Source organism: Oncorhynchus keta, chromosome 15, assembly GCF_023373465.1.
Source record: "Oncorhynchus keta strain PuntledgeMale-10-30-2019 chromosome 15, Oket_V2, whole genome shotgun sequence".
In the NCBI taxonomy this organism is placed as follows: domain Eukaryota; kingdom Metazoa; phylum Chordata; class Actinopteri; order Salmoniformes; family Salmonidae; genus Oncorhynchus; species Oncorhynchus keta.
In genome coordinates, this window is record NC_068435.1 from 13,760,697 (window position 1) to 13,783,383 (window position 22,687).

The following is a 22,687-nucleotide window of genomic DNA, read 5'->3' on the forward strand; positions in this document are numbered from 1 at the left end:
TCTGAAATAAGTTGTGTTAAAAAACACACAAGAATCACTACAAGGAAGAATATTAAATAAATATATATTTACACTTTACCGGTTGGTCCTTTTGAGGATAGGAAGTGGAGAGAAAATATCTACAGGAATGTATTGTTTACCGGACTTTTGCGGTGCAGTTAGGTTCTGTAGTGGTCATTCAATCTTCTCAGTAACAGTTGGGATAATGGGACAATTCGGAGTACAGTGCATTTCTCATTCCTGGATTGTGGTACGTTTATCTCATACCGGCTCTATGGTGTCCTAATATACACTGGAAGAACTGTCTGGTGGTTATCAGACAGCATTATGGGGTTCTCTATCAAAAGCGCAACCTTTAAAAAAATATTTTTATGTTGCTAATATATGGTTGGATCTCTGTCGACATTGAGGCTATCATTAAAGATAATCCTATCTGTGCTATCATCTAACTCAAATGAAGCCTGTAGGTTAGCCAGCAGATCTGACCCACTTGTTTACAGCTGCACTAGTCTTGGACAGCCTTCCAGTGTATATTAGGACAACATGGAGCCGGTATGAGATATGGCCTCAAAAGGTACCTCAATCCAGGAATGAGAAATGCACTGTACTCTGAATTGTCTCATTATCCCAACTGTTACTCCGAGAAGAAAAAAAAGTAGCAGTATTTCAATCTTCTCGATGGAGCAATGTGGATAAAGGTAAAATTTAGTACAGTAACATATCCCATACCTACATTGAGGTTTGTTTTCTGACCCATATCTCGCTCTGGCTCCACAGTGTCTTAATGTAACTATGATTGCGTTCAGACCTCAGTGCAGCTCAGTGTAAACAAGCGTAATGGTACTTGGGTCGGTATCTTCTGGAAACTACAATGTGCAAAAATTAATACAACATGTAACAATTTCAAAGACTTTACTAAGTTACAGTTCATATATGGAAATCAGGCAATTGAAATAAATTAATCAGGCCCTAATCTATGGATTTCACATGACTGGGAATACAGATATGCATCCAATGGCTAGCTAGTTAGCGAGGTGCGTGCTAATAGTGGTTTAATTCGTGACGTCACTTGCTCTGAGACTTTGAAGTAATTGTTTCCTTGCTCTACAAGGGCTGTGGCTTTTGTGGAGCGGTAGGTAACGATTCTTCATGAGAGGCAGTTGTTGATGTGTGCAAAGAGTTCATGGTTCGAGCCCAGGTAGGGGCGTGGAGAGGGATGGAAGCAAAATTGGAACATTTCTGGGATATTTTATTTCAGCTCATGAAACATGGGACCAACACTTTACATGTTGTGTTTATATTTTTGTTCAGTATACATGTAAAATCCACTGGTGAATAAATGTGTAGAGAGCAGAGATTAGACTTCATGATGACATGGACCTAATGTGAGAGACTGCTACACTGCAGACAGACAGTCAATGTTAACATGCCGATCCAGCAGGTGTAAATCAATTTAAAGTTTTATTGAGGCCCAAGTTCCAAAACAATATGAAGAAAAAGTTGACTGAAACCATAGACATCACATCATTGTATCTGTCCCATTACGGTATCTGTGAGAGTATGGGCAGTGCCATTGGCAGAGGCCATCTCCATTTTTGAAGTAGTCGATTTTCTTCTGACTACTTGAGGGGCAGGTAGTTTGAGCCAAGTGTACATAAAGAACCTCAGAAAGTGCCCCCAGGAATACATCTCTACATTTGCATCTCTGTTGACAGAGCAGACTGGTCTCAGACTAGACATAACATAGTAAATGTGAATCTGAGACACCTAACTTAGTATATGATATGTTATGTTTGGTATGTTTACATAAGACAGAAGGTTACTTAAGGCAAAAACGCAAACGTCTAGCAACCCAAAGATTGCATATTCGAATCTCATCACAGACAACTTTAGCATTTTATCTATTTAGCAACTATGCAACTACTTTTTAGTTACTTCGCAACTACTTAGCATGGTAGAAATCTCTTGTCCTAACCCTAACCCTGTCTTCTTAACCCTAACCTAGCTAACATTAGCCAGCTAGATAACGTTAGCCCTGACAAATTGGAATTCAGAACATTTCATACACTTGGCAAATTCGTAACATAGTGTACGAATTTCAATTTATAACATATATACGAATTGTATGTCGTAACATTTCAAATGGATGATGTACATCTACAAATTAATACATACCATACAAAGGGTAATTTATCATACTAAATGGAATGTCTCGAAATGTACATACAGAATAATACGAAATGCTCTGAGACCACATTGGAGCGAGAAATGGGGCAACTATCAAGTCTTTATGCCAGAAGTCTGCGAGAGTGAGAGACACTTATTCGAATGAGTTGTCCTCATCATGTTCCCCCGCTCACCTCTCCAAATGAATCCTACCACAGGTAAAGTTGCGACTGCTTACCTTCATTCTGAACACGTTTGGGTCAAGATTGCGCGACAGCAAGTAACGTTACACTTCTAAAGAAGTTAATAAAGTAATGAAGTGTATCTGCAAGTCTTATAGCTTATAATGTTGTTACATTGTATTTACAATATTGTTACATTGTTGTTTGCTACATTATTATGTTGTTACATTGTGTTGTTTCGTGGTGTTTCCAGCTACATTGTAGGTTATTCAGAATGTTACACTGTAGACTACAGTCACAGATTGAGAAGAACCGTTGCTACAGTAACATAACATGTAGCCTAGCCAGGACGTTTTGCAGATAAAAGTTTCAGCCTACAGCTACAATTCTACAGATTGTGGAATTCATATTTTGTTTTGGCCTTAATTCAAGTGAAGAAAAAATAACTTTAAATCAAACAAAGTGATAATTTGACAGCGCCCCAGTTACTGCAACATATCTTTTAAAAAATAGAGAGAAGTAACGTTAGAGAGCTGTCAATTGGGGTCTAGTGGAAGTAGCTGCTATGCAACCAAGCACGTTTGTTGGAACATTTGGTGTTAGTTATATAACAGTCGAATGTCCCAACAAGCTGGTTTGGTTGCATCACGGCTCAAGTGGAAGGAGCCCCCTGAGACCCTTTCAGCCATCCAAAAAGAGTAAGATGAAGCTGCACTGAATGTCTCCCCTATTCTTTTTATGTTGGGCCTTCACCTCTTGGTTAACGTTACACCTATCAGGCTCATTTTCTCAGGTCTATCCTCTTACTCAATCGGATTTGTTCTCTGATAACATTTCGTGGCAAGATGAAGATTTATTTTTCAAACAAACTCCCATCAAAGTCAATAGGTGCGCTGTTGATATGTATCCCCCATTGCTCTTAGAAAATAATCCACATCAGCATTTGGATTTAGGTTTCTCTTCTGCCCTGAATATACAGGTGTGACAGGCCCATAGGTAGTTAGCAGTAGCTCTGTACTCGTGACATAGTTAAACAATCTTGTTTGACCGGTTTTTGTTCAGTCATAGTATAGATCCTGGCAAACAAATACAAATGACTTCAAATCCAGAAAAACGTCTTCCACTTCCTCTGCTTGTAGAACCTATGTGTCGGGTGTTCTTCCTTTCACGTGCATGAGTGTGCGTACATGACTGTCTGTCTGTCTGTCTGACTGTCACTGTCACCCCAGTAATTGAGTGAAGCCTATTTTTGGGATGATCTGAGGGAGACACTGCCAAGAAATCAACCTGTTTGCATCTGTGTATGGGATGAATTACCAACAAGATTTTCAGTGGATTTTAATAATACAGTGGGGCAAAAAAGTATTTAGTCAGCCACCAATTGTGCAAGTTCTCCCACTTAAAAAGATGAGAGAGGCCTATAATTTTCATCATAGGTACACTTCAACTATGACAGACAAAATGAGGGAAAAAAAATCCAGAAGATCACATTGTAGGATTAATGAATTTATTTGCAAATTATGGTAGAAAATAAGTAAAAAATCACACCAGATACTGACATGTTTTCTGATCCACACCCCTACCTTAAAAAAAGGTATCCGTATTTCCAGCCATGTGAAATCCAAAGATTATAATTAATTTCAATTGACAGATTTTCTGAAACTCTTTGAAATTGTTGCATGTTGCGTTTATATTTGTGTTAATTGTAAATTCCTTTGCTGTGATGATTTATTTGATTAATTCTTGTCTTTCACTTTTGTCTCACAACCTATTTAGCTTTCCTGTGTTCTGCTCCAATTCATCACCTGGAGGAGAACCATCTTGCTGCAGTTTGAACTAGCCCCTGACCTCACTATTTAGACATCAGGACCATGTCTTTTTTTGGGGGGGGTTTGTCTTACACAGTCTAGTGCATTTTAGAGTTGAAGAACACCAACTACAGACACATGTGCTTGTTTGTATCACAACACAAGGCGAGACCCAGATGCAGACACATTTATTATAATTCAAGGGATAGACAAAAGGCAGGTTGGGACAGGCAAGAGGTCATAGTCAGGGCAGAGTCCAAAACGGTACAGGGCGGCAGGCAGGCTCGAGGTCAGGGGCAGGCAGAGTGGTCAGGCAGGCGGGCTCAGAGTCAGGACAGGCAAGGGTCAAAACCAGGAGGACGAGGAAAAAGAGAGACTAGGAAAAACCAGGAGCTGAGAGAAAACCGCTGGTTGACTTGGCAAACAAGACGAACTGGCACATACAGACAGAAGACACATGTATAAATACCCAGGGGATAAGTGGGGAAGATGGGCTACACCTAGAGGGGGGTGGAGACAAGCACAAGGACAGGTGAAACGGATCAGGGTGTGACAGTTCGAGCATCTTGAAGACTAAATTCAATGTGGAATCAGTTTAACTGGTGACAAACAGATCATTTTACTATGGTAACATGCAGTTGGGAGAATTCCAGTTGTCCCCATCAGAAGCCAAGCTTTTGCCATAAAGTTCTCGTCTCTCGACCACACAAGTTTTAGATTGCATTTGGCTAAGGCACTCGTCTCTCTTGACATCAGTCATCTACATCTACTCAGTTTTTCACAATTCCTGAAATTTAATCCAAGAACAAATTCCCTGTTTTAGGTCAGTTAGGATCACCATTTTATGATAAGAATGTGAAATGTCAGAATAATAGTAGAGATAATTATTTATTGCAGCTTTGATTTCTTTCATCACATTCCCAGTGGGTCAGAAGTTTAGATACACTCAATTAGTATTTGGTAGCATTGCCTTTAAACTGTTTAACTTGGGTCAAATGTTTTGGGTAGCCTTCCACAAGCTTCCCACAATAAGTTGGGTGAATTTTGGCCCATTCCTCCTGACAGAGCAGGTGTAACTGAGTCAGGTTTGTAGGCCTCCTTGCTCACACACTTTTTCAGTTCTGCCCACAAATTCTCTATAGGATTGAGGTTGAGGGCTTTGTGATGGCCACTCCAATACCTTTGTTGTCCTTAAGCCATTTTGCCACAACTTTGGAAGTATGCTTGGGGTCATTGTCCATTTGGAAGACCCATTTGCAACCAAGCTTTAACTTCCTGACTGATATCTTGACACCATGCTCCCCCATGGTGCTATCTGTTTTGTGAAGTGCACCAGAACAGAACAGATAGCAGCAAAGCACCCCCACAACATTTTTTATGTTTTACTAGGCAAGTCAGTTAAGAACAAATTCTTATTTCAATGACGGCCTAGGAACAGTGTGTTAACTGCAAGTTCAGGGGCAGAATAACAGATTTGTACCTTGTCAGCTCGGGGATTCAAACTTGCAACCTTTCGCTTACTAGTCCAACGCTCTAACCACTAGGCTACCCTGCCACCCCACCTGATGCTGCTACCCCCGTGACTCACTGTTGGGATGGTGTTCTTCGGCTTGCAAGCCTCCCCCTGTCTCCTCCAAACATAACGATTGTCATCATGGCCAAACAGTTCTATTTTTGTTTCATCAGACCAGAGGAAATTTATCCAAATAGTACGATCTTTGTCCCCATGTGCAGTTGCAAACCGTAGTCTGGCTTTTTTATGGCGGTTTTGGAGCAGTGGATTCATCCTTGTTGAGCGGCCTTTCAGGTTATGTCGATATAGGACTTGTTTTACAGTTGATATAGATACTTTTGTACTTGTTTCCTCCAACATCTTAACAAGGTCCTTTGCTGTTGTTCTGGGATTGATTTGCACTTTTCGCAGCAAAGTACATTAATCTCTAGGAGACAGAACGCGTCTCCTTCCTGAGCGGTATGACGGCTGCGTGGTCCCATGGTGTTTATACTTGCATACTATTGTTTGTACAGATGAACGTGGTACCTTCAGGCATTTGGATATTGCTCCCAAGGATGAACCAGACTTGTGGAGGTCTACAATTTTCTTTCTGAGGTAGGCTGATTTCTTTAGATTTCCCCATGATGTCAAGCAAAGAAGCACTGAGTTTGAAGGTAGGCCTTGAAATACATCCACAGGTACACCTCCTATTGACTCAAATTATGTCAATTAGCCTATCAGAAGCTTCTAAAACCATTACATCATTTCCTGGAATTTTCCAAGCTGGTTAAAGACACAGTCAACTTAATGTATATATACTTCTGACCCACTGGAATTGTGATACAGTGAATTATAAGTTAAATAATGTGTCTGTAAACAATTGTTGGAAAAATTACTTGTGTTATGCACAAAGTAGATGTCCTAACCGACTTGCCAAAACTATAGTTTGTCAACAAGAAATTTGTGGAGTTGTTGAAAAACAAGTTTTAATGACTCCAACCTAAGTGTATGTAAACTTCCGACTTCAACTGTAAGTTAGCATTTCACTGTTAGTATACACCTTTCGTTTACAAAGCATATGACAAATAACATTTGATTTGGTCAACACCAAAAAAATGCATTTTGGGTAAACGTGTCTTTCAGTATAAACTGCTCCGCAACGTAGCGTAACGGTCAAGCGAATTGAACCTCTGGCCTACAGTTGATCAGGCTAATATTATTATAGTTATCTGATTGCTACCGTTTAGGTAGGCTGCTACAACATTTGTGTAAAGAGTTTTTGCTTGTGGCTGTCTGGAGTTATTTTCTTGTTTGCTAAAATAATATTGGATGGAAGTGCATGCGCCATGCCCGACCTGTGATTTCCGTGAATCTGATTGGTAAAGACACACGCACGCACTCACTCACTCACGCACACACACACACACACACTGCAGCACTTTTATCAGATGGGCATAGTGCGCGAGTTGACGAATGACGAAGGCAAGTCAGTCTAAAAACATTAGGCCTACTTTGCCCATTTTTTTCAACATTTTTGTGTTCAAATTATTAAACCAAATTAAACAAATGTGCTGGGGTAAATGCCTGCTTACCATACATCACCCACTGGGCACACACTGGTTAAATCAACTTTGTTTTCACATAATTTCAATTAAAACCAACGTGGAATAGACGTTGAATTGACGTCTGTCTGTGCCCAGTGGGCATTGTCATTCATTTAGACTCGTGCTTAATAATTCACAAAAAGGATTCTGTGTTCACTTACAAAGTATCTTAGTGAACACAGTGTGCAGTGTAATGCCTTTTGGGAATAGGTGTGTGAGTGTGTAACCGTTCAACTGTGTGTTCATTGGGTCCTCAGGGCTAAGCCACTGGAGTGAGGGAATGTGTGTTTACATCCAGGGTTCCTATGAAGACAGAGTGGTTGTGTGTGTGTGTGTTTTTGCGTGTGCACATGCATGTGTGTGTGAGGGCGCATGTGTGTGTACGTGTGTATGAAGGGCGGCTTTCTGGCTACCCGGTGCTCTGACATCCCCACACCCTCCTCCCCTTCCCGGTATACACACACACACACACAGAGGGATTGTGTGGCCACTCCCCACTAGCAGCAGCTTGAGAGTGTCTACACAAGAAGGCTAGTGTGTTGTTGCGTTGTCACGTCTCTGCTCTGCTCTTTCAGCACTTTCCCTGCACCCACGTTACCTACTCATTTACCTAAAGTAGCAGCCGTAACATACATGCCTGAAAGTAGATCCCCTTCATACTGGTCTTCACGAATATGGTCAATCAATGGTAAAAAAAATATATACTTTAAAAGGTGTAATATGTAGAAATCGCTGCGCCATTTCCTGGTTGCTAAAAACAAGCAATAGAGAATAGAGCAAATAGAGTGTAGAACATCAATGTACAAAATCTAAACTAATATCTTAGTTTAGATTTATTGTGTTTTCAGTTTGAAGCTGGTGTACAAAGCCGAAACCAAAAGACGCAAAAACTTAACTTAAGAACAGGAAGCATAGAAATCTCCCACATAGAACATATCTACAGCATCTTAGACTTGCTTTCAGTGCGAATGACAGATCTATAACACACATTTCTATGGTAATTTGGTCAGGTTGCCCAAAAAGTTACATATTGCAGCTTTAAGGTAATAAGTACAGTCAATCAATCCCAAAACAGGTTAGTGAAGGGGCCGATGGCAAAATGCTAAACTGGATGAACAGGAAAAGTCGTTCCAATCAGATACACGTTTATTTGAAGCACTCAGCAGAAACCCGAAGACTGTTGCACGGGAGCCTGAATAGAATTATAAATTCATTTGCATTGTGTTGATGTGGCAAGTCACAATTAGCTTTTTGAAAGTCCTATATCTTGAAAGCTTTATTTCTGAAATGCAAAACATTTTGGACTAAATCAACAGTGGACTAATAGTTTTTGAGTGGATTTTTCCTTTAAGAGCTGTGCCTGCCTGTGAGTGAGCCTATGACTGGCCCAGTCAGGATGCATAAACGTTGACAACTTTTCAGCAATTTGACCTAGCTCTTGCAACATTACTGAATTTGCTTCTCCCATCTGGCTCTCCAGTCACTGAGCGCTAACACATAGGAAGGAGTGGCATCCTGCCTCTCCAAGGGGACCTGGCTGATTTTACCTCCAGGAGCCACATTGCCTTCTCAGCCGTCCTGCTATGGTTTGTCTTGTTTTATTGGTTGGGGAGTGTTATGAGTTGCTCAGAAAAGGTAGGTTGGATAAATTGGACATGTTAGTGAAAGCACATTGTGGTCTTTTCTTGGTCTTGAGACAAAGTGGGCTTTGGCTTTTATGTGTGCATGAGGTTCAGTAAAGGCATGGTCAGTCATATTAAGCTTTCTATTTCAGACAGGCTAGTCCATTCATCTTGGTTGTCTTATCTGTATTTGGGCATTGTCAGTGTATTTGTATTAGTAGCAGTAGCGTGTAAAATCAATGGTGAAGTCAAGCCAGAAAAAATGCCATATTACATAAGTATTAAGCCCCCTTGACTTTTTGCATATTTTGTTACATTACAGCCTTATTCTAAAATGGATTAAATAAAAATAAATCCTCAGCAATCTACACTCAATACCCTATAATGACAAAGTGAAAACAAGTTGTTAGAAATGTTTGCATATTTATAAAAACATTTAAAAAACGATACCTTATTTACATAAGTATTCAGACCTTTTGCTATAAGACTCGAAATTGAGCTCAGGTGCATCCTGTTTCCATTGATCATCTTTGAGATGTTTCTACAACTTGGTTGGAGTCGACCTGTGGTAAATTCAATTGATTGGACATGTTTTGGAAAGGCAGACGCCTGTCTATATAAGATCCAACAGTTGACAGAGCATGTCAGAGCAAAAACCAAGCCATGAGGTCAAAGGAATTGTCCGTAGAGCTCCAAGACAGGATTGTGTTGAGGCACAGATCTGGGGAAGGGTACCAACACATTTCTGCAGCATTGAAGGTCCCCAAGAACAAAGTGGCCTCAATCATTCTTAAATGGAAGAAGTTTGGAACCATTGAGACTCTTCCTAGAGCTGACCGCCCGGCAAAACTGAGCAGTCGGGGGAGAAGAGCCTTGATCAGGGAGGTGACCAAGAACCTGATGGTCACTCTGACTGAACTCTAAAGTTCCCCTGTGGAGATGGGAGAACCTTCCAGAAGGACAACCATCTCTGCAGCACTCCACCAATCAGGCCTTTATGGTAGAGCGGCCAGACGGAAGCCACTCCTCAGTAAAAGGCACAGGACAGCCTGCATGGAGTTTACCAAAAGGCACCTAAAGATTCTCAGACAATGAGGAAACAAGATTCTCTGGTCTGATAAATCCACAATTTAACTCTTTGGCCTGAATGCCAACCGTCACGTCTGGAGGAAACCTGGCATGTGTTTCAGTGGCAGGGTGTCACGGTTTTCATATGGTGAAGGAGAGTCGGACCAAACTGCAGCGTGTATATTGCGATCCATGTTTAATCACACAACGTAAACACGAATAAACACAAACACTACAAAACAATACGAAAACCGAAAACAGCCTATACTTGTGTCAACTAACACAGCACAAGGACATCAAGACAATCACCCACAATACAACAAAGAATATGGCTGCCTAAATATGGTTCCCAATCAACGATAAACACTTGCCTCTGATTGAGAACCACTTCAGACAGCCATAGACTCTCCTAGAACACCCCACTAAGCTACAATCCCACTAAGCTACACACCACATACAAAAACCCATGTCACACCCTGGCCTGACCAAATACATGAAGAAAAACACAAAATACTTCGACCAGGGCGTGACACAGGGATGTTTTTCAGTGGCAGGGACTTGGAGACTAGTCAGGGTCGAGGCACAGATGAATGGAGCAAAGTACAGAGAGATCCTTGATAAAAACCTGCTCCAGAGTGCTCAGGACCTCAGACTTGGGCGCAGGTTCACCTTCCAACAGAACAACAACCCTAAGCACACATCTAAGACAACGCAGGAGTGGCTTTGGGACATCTTTCTAAATGTCCTTGAGTGACCCAGCCAGAGCCTGGACTTGAACCCGATCGAACATTTCTGGAGTGAAGCAACGCTCACCATCTAACCTGACAGAGCTTGACAGGATCTGCAGAGAAGAATGGGAGAAACTCCCCAAATACAGTTTGTAGCTTGTAGCGTCATGCCCAAGAAGACTCAATGCTGTAATCGCTGCCAAAGGTGCTTCAACAAAGTACTGAGTTAAGGGCCTGAGTACTTATGTAAATGTGATATTCCATTTGTTTATATTTTTGTTTGCAAAAAAATACAAAAATAAAACTGTTTTTGCTTTGTCATTACGAGGTATTGCGTGTAGATTGAGGATGGGGGGAAAAAATTGAATCAATTTTAGAATAAGGCTGTAACGTAACAAAATGTGGACAAAGGCGTAGGGTCTGTATACTTTCTGAAGGTACTGTATATACAAAAGTACGTGAACACCTTTTCAAATGAGTAGATTTCGCTACACCCATTGCTAACAGATGTATAAAATCGAGCACACAGCCATGCAATCCCCATAGACAAACATTGGTAGTAGACTGGCCATACTGAAGAGCTCTGTGACTTCCAACGTGGCACCGTCATACGATGCCACCTTTCCAACAAGTCAGTTTGTCAACTGTAAGTGCAGTTATTGTGAAATGGAAACGTCTAGCAGCAACAACGGCTCAGTCGCGAAATGGTAGGCCACACAAGCTCACAGAACGGGACTGAAGCAAGTAAATGTAATCTGTCTTCGGTTGCAACACTCACTACTGCATTCCAAATTGCCTATGAAAGCAACCTCAGCACAATAACTGTTCTTCGGGAGCTTCAAGAAATGGGTTTCCATGACCGTGCAGCCGCACACAAGCCTTAGATCAGCATATGGAATGCCAAACATCGGCTGGAGTGGTGTAAAGCTCACCGCCATTGGACTCTGGAGCAGTGGAAATGTGTTCTCTGGAGTGATGAATCACGCTTCACCATCTGGCAACCTGTCGGACGAATCTGGGTTTGGCGGATGCCAGGAGAACACAACCTGTCCTAAAGCATAGTGCTAACTGTATAGTTTGGTGGCGGTGGAATAGTGGTCTATGCCTGTTTTTCATGGTTCGGGCGAGGCCCCCTAGTTCGAGTGAAGGAAGGGAAATCTTAACGCTACAGCATACAATGGCATTCTAGATGATTCTGTGCTTCCAAGTTTGTGGCAACAGTTTGGGGAAGGCCCTTTCCTGTTTCTGCATGACAATGCCCCAAGCGAGGTCAATACAGAAATGGTTTGTTGAGATTAGTGTGGAAGAAACTTGACTGGCCTGCACAGAGCCCTGACCTCAACCCCATCGAACACCTTTTGGATGTATTGGAGCACCAACTGCAAGCCAGGCCTAATCGCCCAACATCAGTGCCCAACCTCTGATGCTCTTGTGGCTGAATGGAAGCAAGTCCCCGCAGCAATGTTCCAACATAGTGGAAAGCCTTCCCAGAAGAATGGAGGCTGTTATAGCAGCAAAGGGGGGACCAACTCCATATTCATGCCCGTGATTTTGGAATGAGATGTTCGACAGGCAGGTGTCGATACATACTTTTGGTCAGGTATTGTATTTGATCGTATACAAATGTGTGTGTATATGTGTTGTGATAATTGCGATGTTTGCTCTGTAAATCCTGTTATATCACGGTCGCAAGGCATATGAACTATATGCCTAATGCCGAGACAATGAGAAGACACAGGGGCAGGTGTGACAACCTTTGTCCAGTGCAGTTCACAAAGCATATTGCATGTACAGTAACAGACATGACCTACAGCGTGGTCAAGAAAGTTTGTCTCTGACATTTGCAGACCACTGAACAAATATTGATTTAGAACCATGGAGAGTTACTGCAAGTCGCAAAGAAAACAGGAGATGCCTCCACTATTCCAGCACCATTTCACCATAAACATTTCAACATCATCAAATCACCTATGCTTAGTCTAATACAGTGGCAACTAAAAGATAACAAAACAGTTAGAGACCAATCATCGTACGCTGAATAGGATGTGGCTGTCCAATGCGTCTGATGTGTGTGTGAGCGTTCTTGCAAGTAGAAAACAAATTGGAACCCTACTTGTAGAGAAACGCCAATACCATCCTTCTCTCTTTTATGTTAACAAATTGGTCTATGACTCTGTCAATCAATTCAAGTTGTTTCTGTCAATGACATATTTCTCTGTGGTAGGAGTGAAGCCAAAAATCTAACTGTTTTCCCTTGACACTTTTTTTGGTGCGCCAGGACCATTCACAGTTGACCTCACTCAGTTTAGCTCAACACTGATTGGCTATTATTTTAAAGAAAAAAATGCTTGTTGGCTTCCCTTGCATTCAATGCTACAGGCGGCAACAATGTCATACTCTTTATGACCAGACAGCATCAGATAGATGGCATACAGAGACAGAGGGGGGCTGTTTCGCTCGCTCGGATGCTTTCTCCGGTGAGATACATTCAGCCTCATGCGAAGTTATGACAACACAGAGACACAAAATATAAATTATTATTATAATTGTTTTTTTCTTGGTCAATGTTTTGGGGAAGCCAGGCTTCCCTTGGCATCTATGAATACACTCCACTGATTAGTAGGGTGGTATACACACTTAGAAAGGATAATGTAGGATAATATAGAAGTCTATGATTAAGTTCTGCCTCTCACTAGTTACTAGTTGTGTGATGTCTAATGTTCTGAACTACAGTTCGTTCAGAAGAGATTGATTGTTATGATATGTACATTGCCATTTGTGCCGGTATTTCAAGTTAACATGTCTGTCCTGGTACTTTTGCCAAATGTTTTGCATGACAATTCCATAAGGAGTTGGCAAGAGAGCAGAAACACCAGATTGCAACCAGGCTAGTCTTCGTTATATTTCTGATAAACTTTTTGGGCATTCATCATGTGGCGGCTCCCGAGTGGTGCAGCAGTCTAAGGTACTGCATCTCAGTGCTAGAGGTGTCACTACAGACCCTGGTTCGATTCCAAGCTGTATCACAACCGGTTGTGATTGAGAGTCCCATAGGGACAATTGTCCCAGCGTCGTCTGGGTTAGGGTTTGGTCGGGGTAGGCAGTCATTGTAAATAAGAATTTGTTCTTAACTGACTTGCCTAGTTAAATAAATGTGTATTGCTTTCTTCTGTTCCAGGGGTATGGGTTAGATCTCTGCATGCTGAAGGTATGTGTTAATAACTGTGTAAGGCCTGAATACAATTGATTGTTAGTCATCCCACATTGCAGTGGGGCCATAATTGCGAACATTAGAAAAACATGGAATTTATTTGGATAGTCCCAAGTAGATGCTCTATAGAATGTCACGATATCAACAAACTATCTGTTAGAATAAGGGTTAGGGTAAGAGTTACGGTTAGGGTAAGGGCACTCCAGTCTCATTTTCACCTCATTTAACACCTGATTTACTTAAGGCAAATCTCAATAGGTGGTCCAGGTAAGTCATGTGTGCTTTACTCTCTTTCCTCTTTTGTTCTCTATTGTTCCTCAAGTAAGGGCGAGGCTGATGACATCACCAATTCCCATCAGACCAACTCCTTGAACGCCCTACTCCTTTAAGTTTGTAATTGTGTCTAAATGCTTGTGCTGAATGTTGTGCTGAAAATATACAGTACCGGTCAAAGGTTTGGACACACCTACTCACTCCAGGGTTTTTCTTTTCTTTTTACTATTTTCTACATTGTAGAATAATAGTGAAGACATCAAAACTATGAAATAACACATATGGAATCATGTAATAAAATATATTTTAGATTCTTCAAAGTAGCCACCCTTTGCCTTGATGACAGCTTTGCACACTCTTGGCATTCTCTCAACCAGCTTCATGAGTTATTCACCTACCTCAATTAACAGGGAGTCGAGGGAGACTCTGCCAACAACACAGGTGTCACGAGTGTTTACTTGTGTCACATTACACTCTTTTATTCAGAGGTCTTGTCTGACAAGCTGTGAAAATAGCAAGTGAACAGTGAATTCAATTATTTTTGGAAATCACTAAACCATTGCAATCACATTGCTTGACATATTATGATACCACCATTCCTCCTTCTGGTAGGTCCCGGCATCTATTCATGATCCGGGAATCAGCCTGGCACCCAACTGTGCACTTTGTCTAACCGAAAAACAGGGTCATCATCCCTTAATTATTAACATAATGTAGCTCAAGAAATATCAATCTTGTTTGGGAGATAATTCTATGCTTCAGAGATGTAGACTGACTGGATCCAGATTGGAGTCAGGCCTGTGACGCCATTACACTATGTAACCAACTGTGACATGTTCGCTATGGCCCTGAGTTGGTTTGGGTTTGTTGCTGCCATGTAGTACACTGTTATAGTCAGACATAAGTTAGCTAGTACCACAATAGCTGTATCCAATATGTATTTGTGCCCTGGACATGGGTTGCACCTCAGGGGCTAATGTGACTGTTTCGTCCCAAATAAATAAATAAATACATAATACTGTTTTATTGTCTCATACACAAAATAGCTGCAGTGAAGTGTGTTGTTTTACAGGGTCGGCCATAGTAGTAGAGCGTCTCTGAAGTAAATGATGGTTAAGTGCCATGCTGAAGGGCACATTGACCTTTTTCACCTTGTCGGCTTGGGTATTCAAACCTTTGGCCCCACACTCTAACCCAGGGGTGACAAACATATGGGCAGGGCATCCAATCCTGTAAAAAATTCAGTCCGGGCCCTCTGGACCTCGTTGAAGACCGAATGCGGCCCCTGGGGCAAATGGAGTCGACACCCCTGCTCTTATCACTATAACTTATAGTGTCATGGAAATACCATGGCATCGCTAAAGTAGGCAAATAATTAGCAGGGAACAACTTTGCCATATTATGATGTTGTCAAATTGACTTCAGAGAGATGGCAATGTTGCCATTACTGTTACTAGTAAAGTTTGTCAAAAATAGCTAGCAATGGTAATGTTAGCTAGCTAAAATATGGTGGTCTCCTTAATCTTAGTTAGCTGGCTAAAGTTATACTGCCTCTACAGTCAATCTGGCAACAGAAGAGCGATTTCCACGTGGAGCTTGGCAAAAGGCGGCATGAATTGTTGACAATTGTAATCCAAACCTCACCTTAATTTACTTGCTGTGACTCACTCACGTTCTAAACTCTGTGTCAGACAATATTGACTTCATGACCAAAATGATCCTATTTACACTTTGTAGTCAATTTTAACACTAGAATAAATGTTTCACTCATGTCGATGACACATGGGTTGTTTCCAAAGGGATTAGTTGGTTTTTAGAGGCAATCGTTCTTTAAACCTCTAAATTCAAGGTTTACTTTTGTTCCCTTTTAATTGGTCTGTCTCAAGTGTAGAGTGCCCATAATGCATTATCATCGCATCCTTGACTAGACTACTTATCAACGCTGCCTTAGACAAAATTCATAAGACTAGTTTTCACTTATAGAACTAAATCCCAAAGTATGTGCTTATCCGTTTCACATATGTCCATGTGCTTTTACGGGGAAAATATAAAGGAGATCTGTACAATATCCAAGTAAATGCCAATAGAAAAAAAAGCTCAAACAAATGCAGCTTGTGTATTGTCCAGGTTCAATGTTTGACTTGGCTGAAGTTGGCTAGCTAGCTAGTAAGTGACAAGAACGTTATTGATTCTATTTAGAACGAACAACCACTCCTTTTGCATAGCTGGAATGGAAAAATAATTATTGACTTGGTCGTGCCTGTAAGCAACGTGACCAAAATAACAAACAAGCAGATTTTTATCTGAACTATATATTCTGGTGGAAGAATGAAATTGTATGAATTGACTTTATCAAAATAACATTTCAATGAAAATATGTAATTCATTGCTATTTTAATATGTGTTGGCAACAGATTTCTAAAAGCAACAAGGCATGCGAGGCAGTGTTATATCTTGAATACAGTCCCAGGTAAATGGGTTGACAACACCATTTACCTGTGAGTGTACTCATGATACATCACTGACTATTGTATTACTTATTCTCAAAAGTTCTGCCTATAATAATTTCTTGATTCAACGGTTAGAGTGAATTAGAAATAAGTTGGGCATTTTTTGCATTTCTGTCTTCTGTAACCTCTTTCAACATCTAGCCCAACACATGATACCTTTCTGAAATACTATAAATGTTTCCTAATCACACGAAATTGAATTGGCATTGGGGTACAATTAGGAATATAATAATGGTGGCCCAGTGCAGTGGATCCCAAATGTAAACTGGATGTCTTTCCTCCATTGGAAAAGCCTATAAAACTTTACCACTGTAGCTACTCCATGCTGTCCTACATTAGCTTCGCCTCGTCGGAACCATCCTGATCTTGCGAGCTTACATTCTGGTTTCACAACATGGATACAGTTTGGCCACAGCCAGATTCAAACTGTTTAAGCCCCTCCCTTCCGTTCACCGTGTGGCCGGACCAATCAGTGTCCTCTGATAATCTGTGGAGGTGGTTTAGTTGATGACAACCAGTGGTATAAAGTACTTAAGTAAAAATAGTTTAAAGTACCAGTTAAGTATTTTTTGGGAGTATCTGTACTTTACTTTACTATTTATATTTTTGACAACTTTTACTTTTACTTCACTACTTCCCTAAAGAAAATATTATACTTTTTACACATTTTCCCCGACAACCCAAAGTATTAGTTACATTTTGAATGCTTAGCAGAACAGGAAAATTGTGAAATTCATTGGCTATCCTTCAATTTTAAAAACAAGAAAAGGGTGCCGTCTGCTTTGCTTAATACAAGGAATTTTAAATGATTTATATTTTTACTTTTGATACTTAAGTATATTTTAGCAAATACATTTACTTTTGATACTTAAGTATATTTAAAAACAAATACTTTTAGACTTTTACTCAAGTATTATTTTACTGGGTGACTTTCAGTTTTACTTGAGTAACTTTCTATTAAGGTATCTATACTTTTACTCAAGTATGACAATTGGGGACTTTTTCCACCATGATCAGATTCAAACCGTTTAAGCCCCTCCCTTCCGTTCACCGTATGGCTGGACCAATCAGTATCCTCTGATCATCTGTGTGGGTGGTTTAGTTGGTGACAACATCGAAGTCGAAAACCATAACAATAATGAGGAGCAAATGCAATGAGATAACAATGAGGCCAGAGATAGCCAGACTTGTAAATTGGGCTAAGGAACAGAAGTTGGGTTCTCTGAAAAACACAAACAATGCGTGCTCTGCAAGCCATACAGTGGATGAAGGTGCGCCAAGAGCGTGGTGAATGGATAGACGTGGTTATGGACAGCAAGGAAGAAGGAGCCCCATGCGACTGGGGTCAAGAATTGTGACTTGCTTTCCTCTCCAGAGCAGAGAGCCCTTGAAAGGAGTGGTAACTGGAGTGGCAATAAGTCTGTGACATCCACCGTTTGGTGCGACGCAGACCAGGTGGAGAGCGTGGTGAAACTGTGAAGATACTGTCTGTACTACTGAGTTTTGATGCAGAGTCTTTACCAGATAAAGTCAAGTTACGATGTGTCAGTTATCCCGTGAGAGCTTTTGTCTCGAATCCAATACCGTGTTTTAGGTGTCATGTGGAAGCAGTGTGTAGGAGGGAGATTTTTAGATGTGAGATGTGTACAGGAGGACATGAGACAAAGGAATGTGTAGTGTCGTTGGGAAACGTGTGTGTGTGTGTGTGTGTAAACTATAGGGGTAGCAATGGTGCTGGAGATCTGAGGTGTCCGATGAGAGAAAGGCAGGTTGAGTTTGCCAGGATCAGAGTAGTACAGAAGGTGCCATATGTTGAGGCAGTGAAGAGAGTAGTAGAGGAAGATGGGTCCAGGGTGAGGGATCCTAAGAGGACAACAAGAGGATCTTTGTGAGTAGGTCGAGACCAATAGAGAGTGATAGTATGGTGTGTTTTTTTGGCGTTCATGGCCATGTAACGTAAATCACGGAGGACAGATGTTGTGGTGGCAGCTTCAAAGAAGTACTTGGGTGTATGAGATTTTACTGCAGAAGAGTTACAAGACGTTTTGAACGATAGTGTCCCGTCCTCCCAGGCTGCTGGCCTGGAGTAGGATCATATGGGGCCAAAGTAGTGGAGGCAAGCAACACTGAGGCATGCATGAGAGCATCAGCTGTTCAGGACGACTGTGTGATCATGTTCTCCGTAGCCGATGTGAGTAAGACCTTTAAACAGGTATACATACACAAGGCTGCGGGACCAGACAGATTACCAGGACGTGTTCTCCGGGCATGTGCTGACCAACTGGCAGGTGTCTTCACTGACATTTTCAACATTTTCAACCCGTAGCTCTCACGTACGTAGCCATGAAGTGTCTTGAAAGGTTGGTAATGGCTCACACCAACACCACTATCCCAGAAACTCTAGACACACTCCAATTTGCATACCGCCCAAACAGATCCACAGATGATGCAATCTCTATTGCACTCCACACTGCCCTTTCCCACCTGGACTAAAGGAACACTTATGTGAGAATGCTGTTCATTGACTACAGCTCAGCGTTCAACACCATAGTACCCTCAAAGCTCATCACTAAGCTAAGAATCCTGGGACTAAACACCTCCCTCTGCAACTGGATCCTGGACTTCGTGACGGGCTGTCCCCAGGTGATGAGGGTAGGTAGCAACACATCTGCCACGCCAATCCTCAACACTGGAGCTCCACAGGGGTGCGTGCTCAGTCCCCTCCTGTACTCCCTGTTCACCCACAACTGCATGGCCAGGCACGACTCCAATACCATCATTAAGTTTGCAGACGGCACAACAGTGTTAGGCCTGATCACAGACAACAAAGAGACAGCTTATAGGGAGGAGGTCAGAGACCTGGCCGTGTGGTGCCAGAATAACAACCTATCCCTCAACGTAGCCAAGACTAAGGAGATGACTGTGGACAACAGGAAATGGAGGACCGAGCACGCCCCCATTCTCATCAACGGGGCTGTAGTGGAGCAGGTTGAAAGCTTCAAGTTCATCGGTGTCCACATCAACAACAAACTATCATGGTCCAAACACACCAAGACTGTCATGAAGAGGGCACGACAAAGCCTATTCCCCCGCAGGAAAATAAAAAGATTTGGCATGTGTCCTGAGATCCTCAAAAGTTTTTACAGCTGCAACATCGAGAGCATCCTGACTGGTTGCATCACTGCCTGGTACGGCAATTGCTCGGTCTGTGACCGCAAGGCACTACAGAGGGTAGTGCATACAGCCCAGTACATCACAGGGGCTAAGCTGCCTGTCATCCAGGACCTCTACAACAGGCGGTGTCAGAGGAAGGCACTAAAAATTGTCAAAGACCCCAGCCACCCCAGTCATAGACTGTTCTCTCTACTAGTGCCAAGTCTAGGACAAAAAGGCTTCTCAACAGTTTTTACCCCAAGCTACAAGACTCCTTCTGTAGCACAGTTGGTAGAGCATGGCGCTTGTAACGCCAGGGTAGTGGGTTCGATTCCCGGGACCACCCATACGTAGAATGTATGCACACATGACTGTAAGTCGCTTTGGATAAAAGCGTCTGCTAAATGGCATATATACTCCTGAACAGGTAATCGAATGGCTACCCGGACTATTTGCATTGTGTCATCACATTTTATGATGACACAATATCACATTGTATGATTTTGAAGTAATTAATATGCATTTTATTGCATGACATAAGTATTTGATCACCTACCAACCAGTAAGAATTCCAGCTCTCACAGACCTGTTAGTTTTTCTTTAAGAAGCCCACCTGTTCTCCACTCATTACCTGTATTAACTGCACCTGTTTGAACTCGTTACCTGTATAAAAGACACCTATCCACACACTCAATCAAACAGACTCCCACCTCTCCACAATGGCCAAGACCAGGGAGCTGTGTATGGACATCAGGGATAAAATTGTAGACCTGCACAAGGCTGGGATGGGCTACAGGACAATAGGCAAGCAGCTTGGTGAGAAGGCAACAACTGTTGGCGCAATTATTAGAAAATGGAAGAAGTTCAAGTTGACAGTCAATCACCCTCAGTCTGGGGCTCCATCCAAGATCTCACCTCGTGGGGCATCAATGATTATGAGGAAGGTGAGGGATCAGCCCAGAACTACACGGCAGGACCTGGTCAATAAACTGAAGAGAGCTGGGACCACAGTCTCAAAGAAAACCATTAGAAACACACTACGCCGTCATGGATTAAAATCCTGCAGCGCACGCAAGGTCCCCCTGCTCAAGCCAGCGCATGTCCAGGCCCATCTGAAGTTTGCCAATGACCATCTGGATGATCCAGACGAGGAATGGGAGAAGGTCATGTGGTCTGATGAGACAAAAAACTCCACTCGCCGTGTTTGGAGGAAGAAGAAGGATGAGAAGGATGAATACAACCCAAAGAACACCATCCCAACCGTGAAGCATTGAGGTGGAAACATCATTCTTTGGGGATGCTTTTCTGCAAAGGGGACAGGACGACTGCACCGTATTGAGGGGAGGATGGATGGGGCCATGTATCGCGAGATCTTTGCCAACAACCTCCTTCCCTCAGTAAGAGCATTGAAGATGGGCCGTGGCTAGGTCTTCCAGCATGACAACGACCTGAAACACACAGCCAGGGCAACTAAGGAAGGAGTGGCTCCGTAAGAAGCATCTCAAGGTCCTGGAGTGGCCTAGCCAGTCTCCAGACCTGAACCCAATAGAACATCTTTGGAGGGAGCTGAAAGTCCGTAATGCCCAGCAACAGCCCTGAAACCTGAAGGATCTGGAGATGGTCTGTATGGAGGAGTGGGCCAAAATCCCTGCTGCAGTGTGTGCAGCTGGAGATCACTGTGATGCAGCTCGGTATTAATAATGACCCCGGACATCCTCCATGGATGTTGCCGGGTTGTTTTTCGGTAGCCTATATTCTTGGCAGCTGAACGACAAGTGACAGAATATGCTGGCATCAACAGTGTATTGAGAAAACCTAATGGGGATGGTTGTGGATGAGGTTCACATCTCAAAAAATTGTAAATATAACTACATAATTTGAATGAGTCTCGCTACATTGTACATTAATTGGACTCTCGCTTGCAGCTCGCTAACTAGCTAGCTATAGTGCATAAGTCAAAATGAAATGCCCAACATATCTGAAAACGTATTCTTATTCTAGAAAACAATGAGATACCTTTACAATTGGTTTACCATGTTATTATGTTATATTTTAATGTTATCGAAATATCATAGCTCTTTTGTCGTGTCTATTGTATCAAGAAATAAGGGTACTTTTTTTCAATTTGTCTCAACAAGATGTCACAGACTGTTTCATTCCCGACCATGGCAGTAGCGGTTCACCTTATGTGAAGAGGAGCTGGTTGCGTGCCTCTGTGTCACAACTTGTGTACAGATTCGTCATGTTTGGTGACATCACTGACATTGCAACCGGCGTCAGAAATACATCCAGGGGCCAACCTCTACAGAGGAAGCATTTCCCATGCCATATGCCAGGTTGCAGAAATGACTACACATACAAAGTAAAGCAAGGGAGAACATAATGACTTGGTGGTACAGTGTCCGATGCATCCAGGGGGCTAATCATTACGCCGATTCTGTTGCAAAACGCTTCAAAAAAGTTTTGCAACAGAAACCGGACTCCAAACGGAAAACGGAAACGAGAGATATACGGTGTCCGTCTTGAATACACCCAGGTCTAGTGAGGGGGACCTAAAAAAAAATAACATACTGTAGCTCTGTTGTTCTACAAGGCCTATGGTCCTAGCCAATATTTTGTTTTATTTTTTATTTTACCTTTATTTTACTAGGCAAGTCAGTTAAGAACAAATTCTTATTTTCAATGACGGCCTAGGAACAGTGGGTTAACTGCCTGTTCAGGGGCAGAACGACAGATTTGTACCTTGTCAGCTCGGGATTTGAACTTGCAACCGTCCGGTTTCTAGTCCAACGCTCTGACTCACATGACTCAACCTTCACCTCCCGAGCCAATTGGGAAGTTGCAGCAGTGAGACAAGATCGAAATTA

The 22,687-nt window shown here is 42.1% G+C and overlaps 1 protein-coding gene across 6 annotated transcripts in view; it reads left to right on the top strand.

Annotated features, from left to right (window-relative positions):
* The first annotated feature begins 2,238 nt into the window (after positions 1–2,238).
* Positions 2,239–22,687, top strand: part of LOC118394453 (UDP-N-acetylglucosamine transporter-like) — a 34,178-nt gene continuing 13,729 nt past the window's right edge. The window contains exons 1-2 of one of the 6 annotated variants that reach the window (XR_008065015.1): positions 8,397–8,890; positions 13,852–13,881. Coding sequence is in view for 4 of the 6 variants with exons in the window: in XM_052463419.1 (XP_052319379.1) it covers positions 8,873–8,890; positions 13,852–13,881 (48 nt within the window). In the remaining 2 variants the exon portion in view is untranslated. Of the gene's footprint in view, positions 2,385–8,396; positions 8,891–13,851; positions 13,882–22,687 lie in introns of those variants that run through there. The other 5 variants (XM_052463419.1, XM_052463420.1, XM_052463423.1 and 2 more) reach the window with 5 other exon arrangements.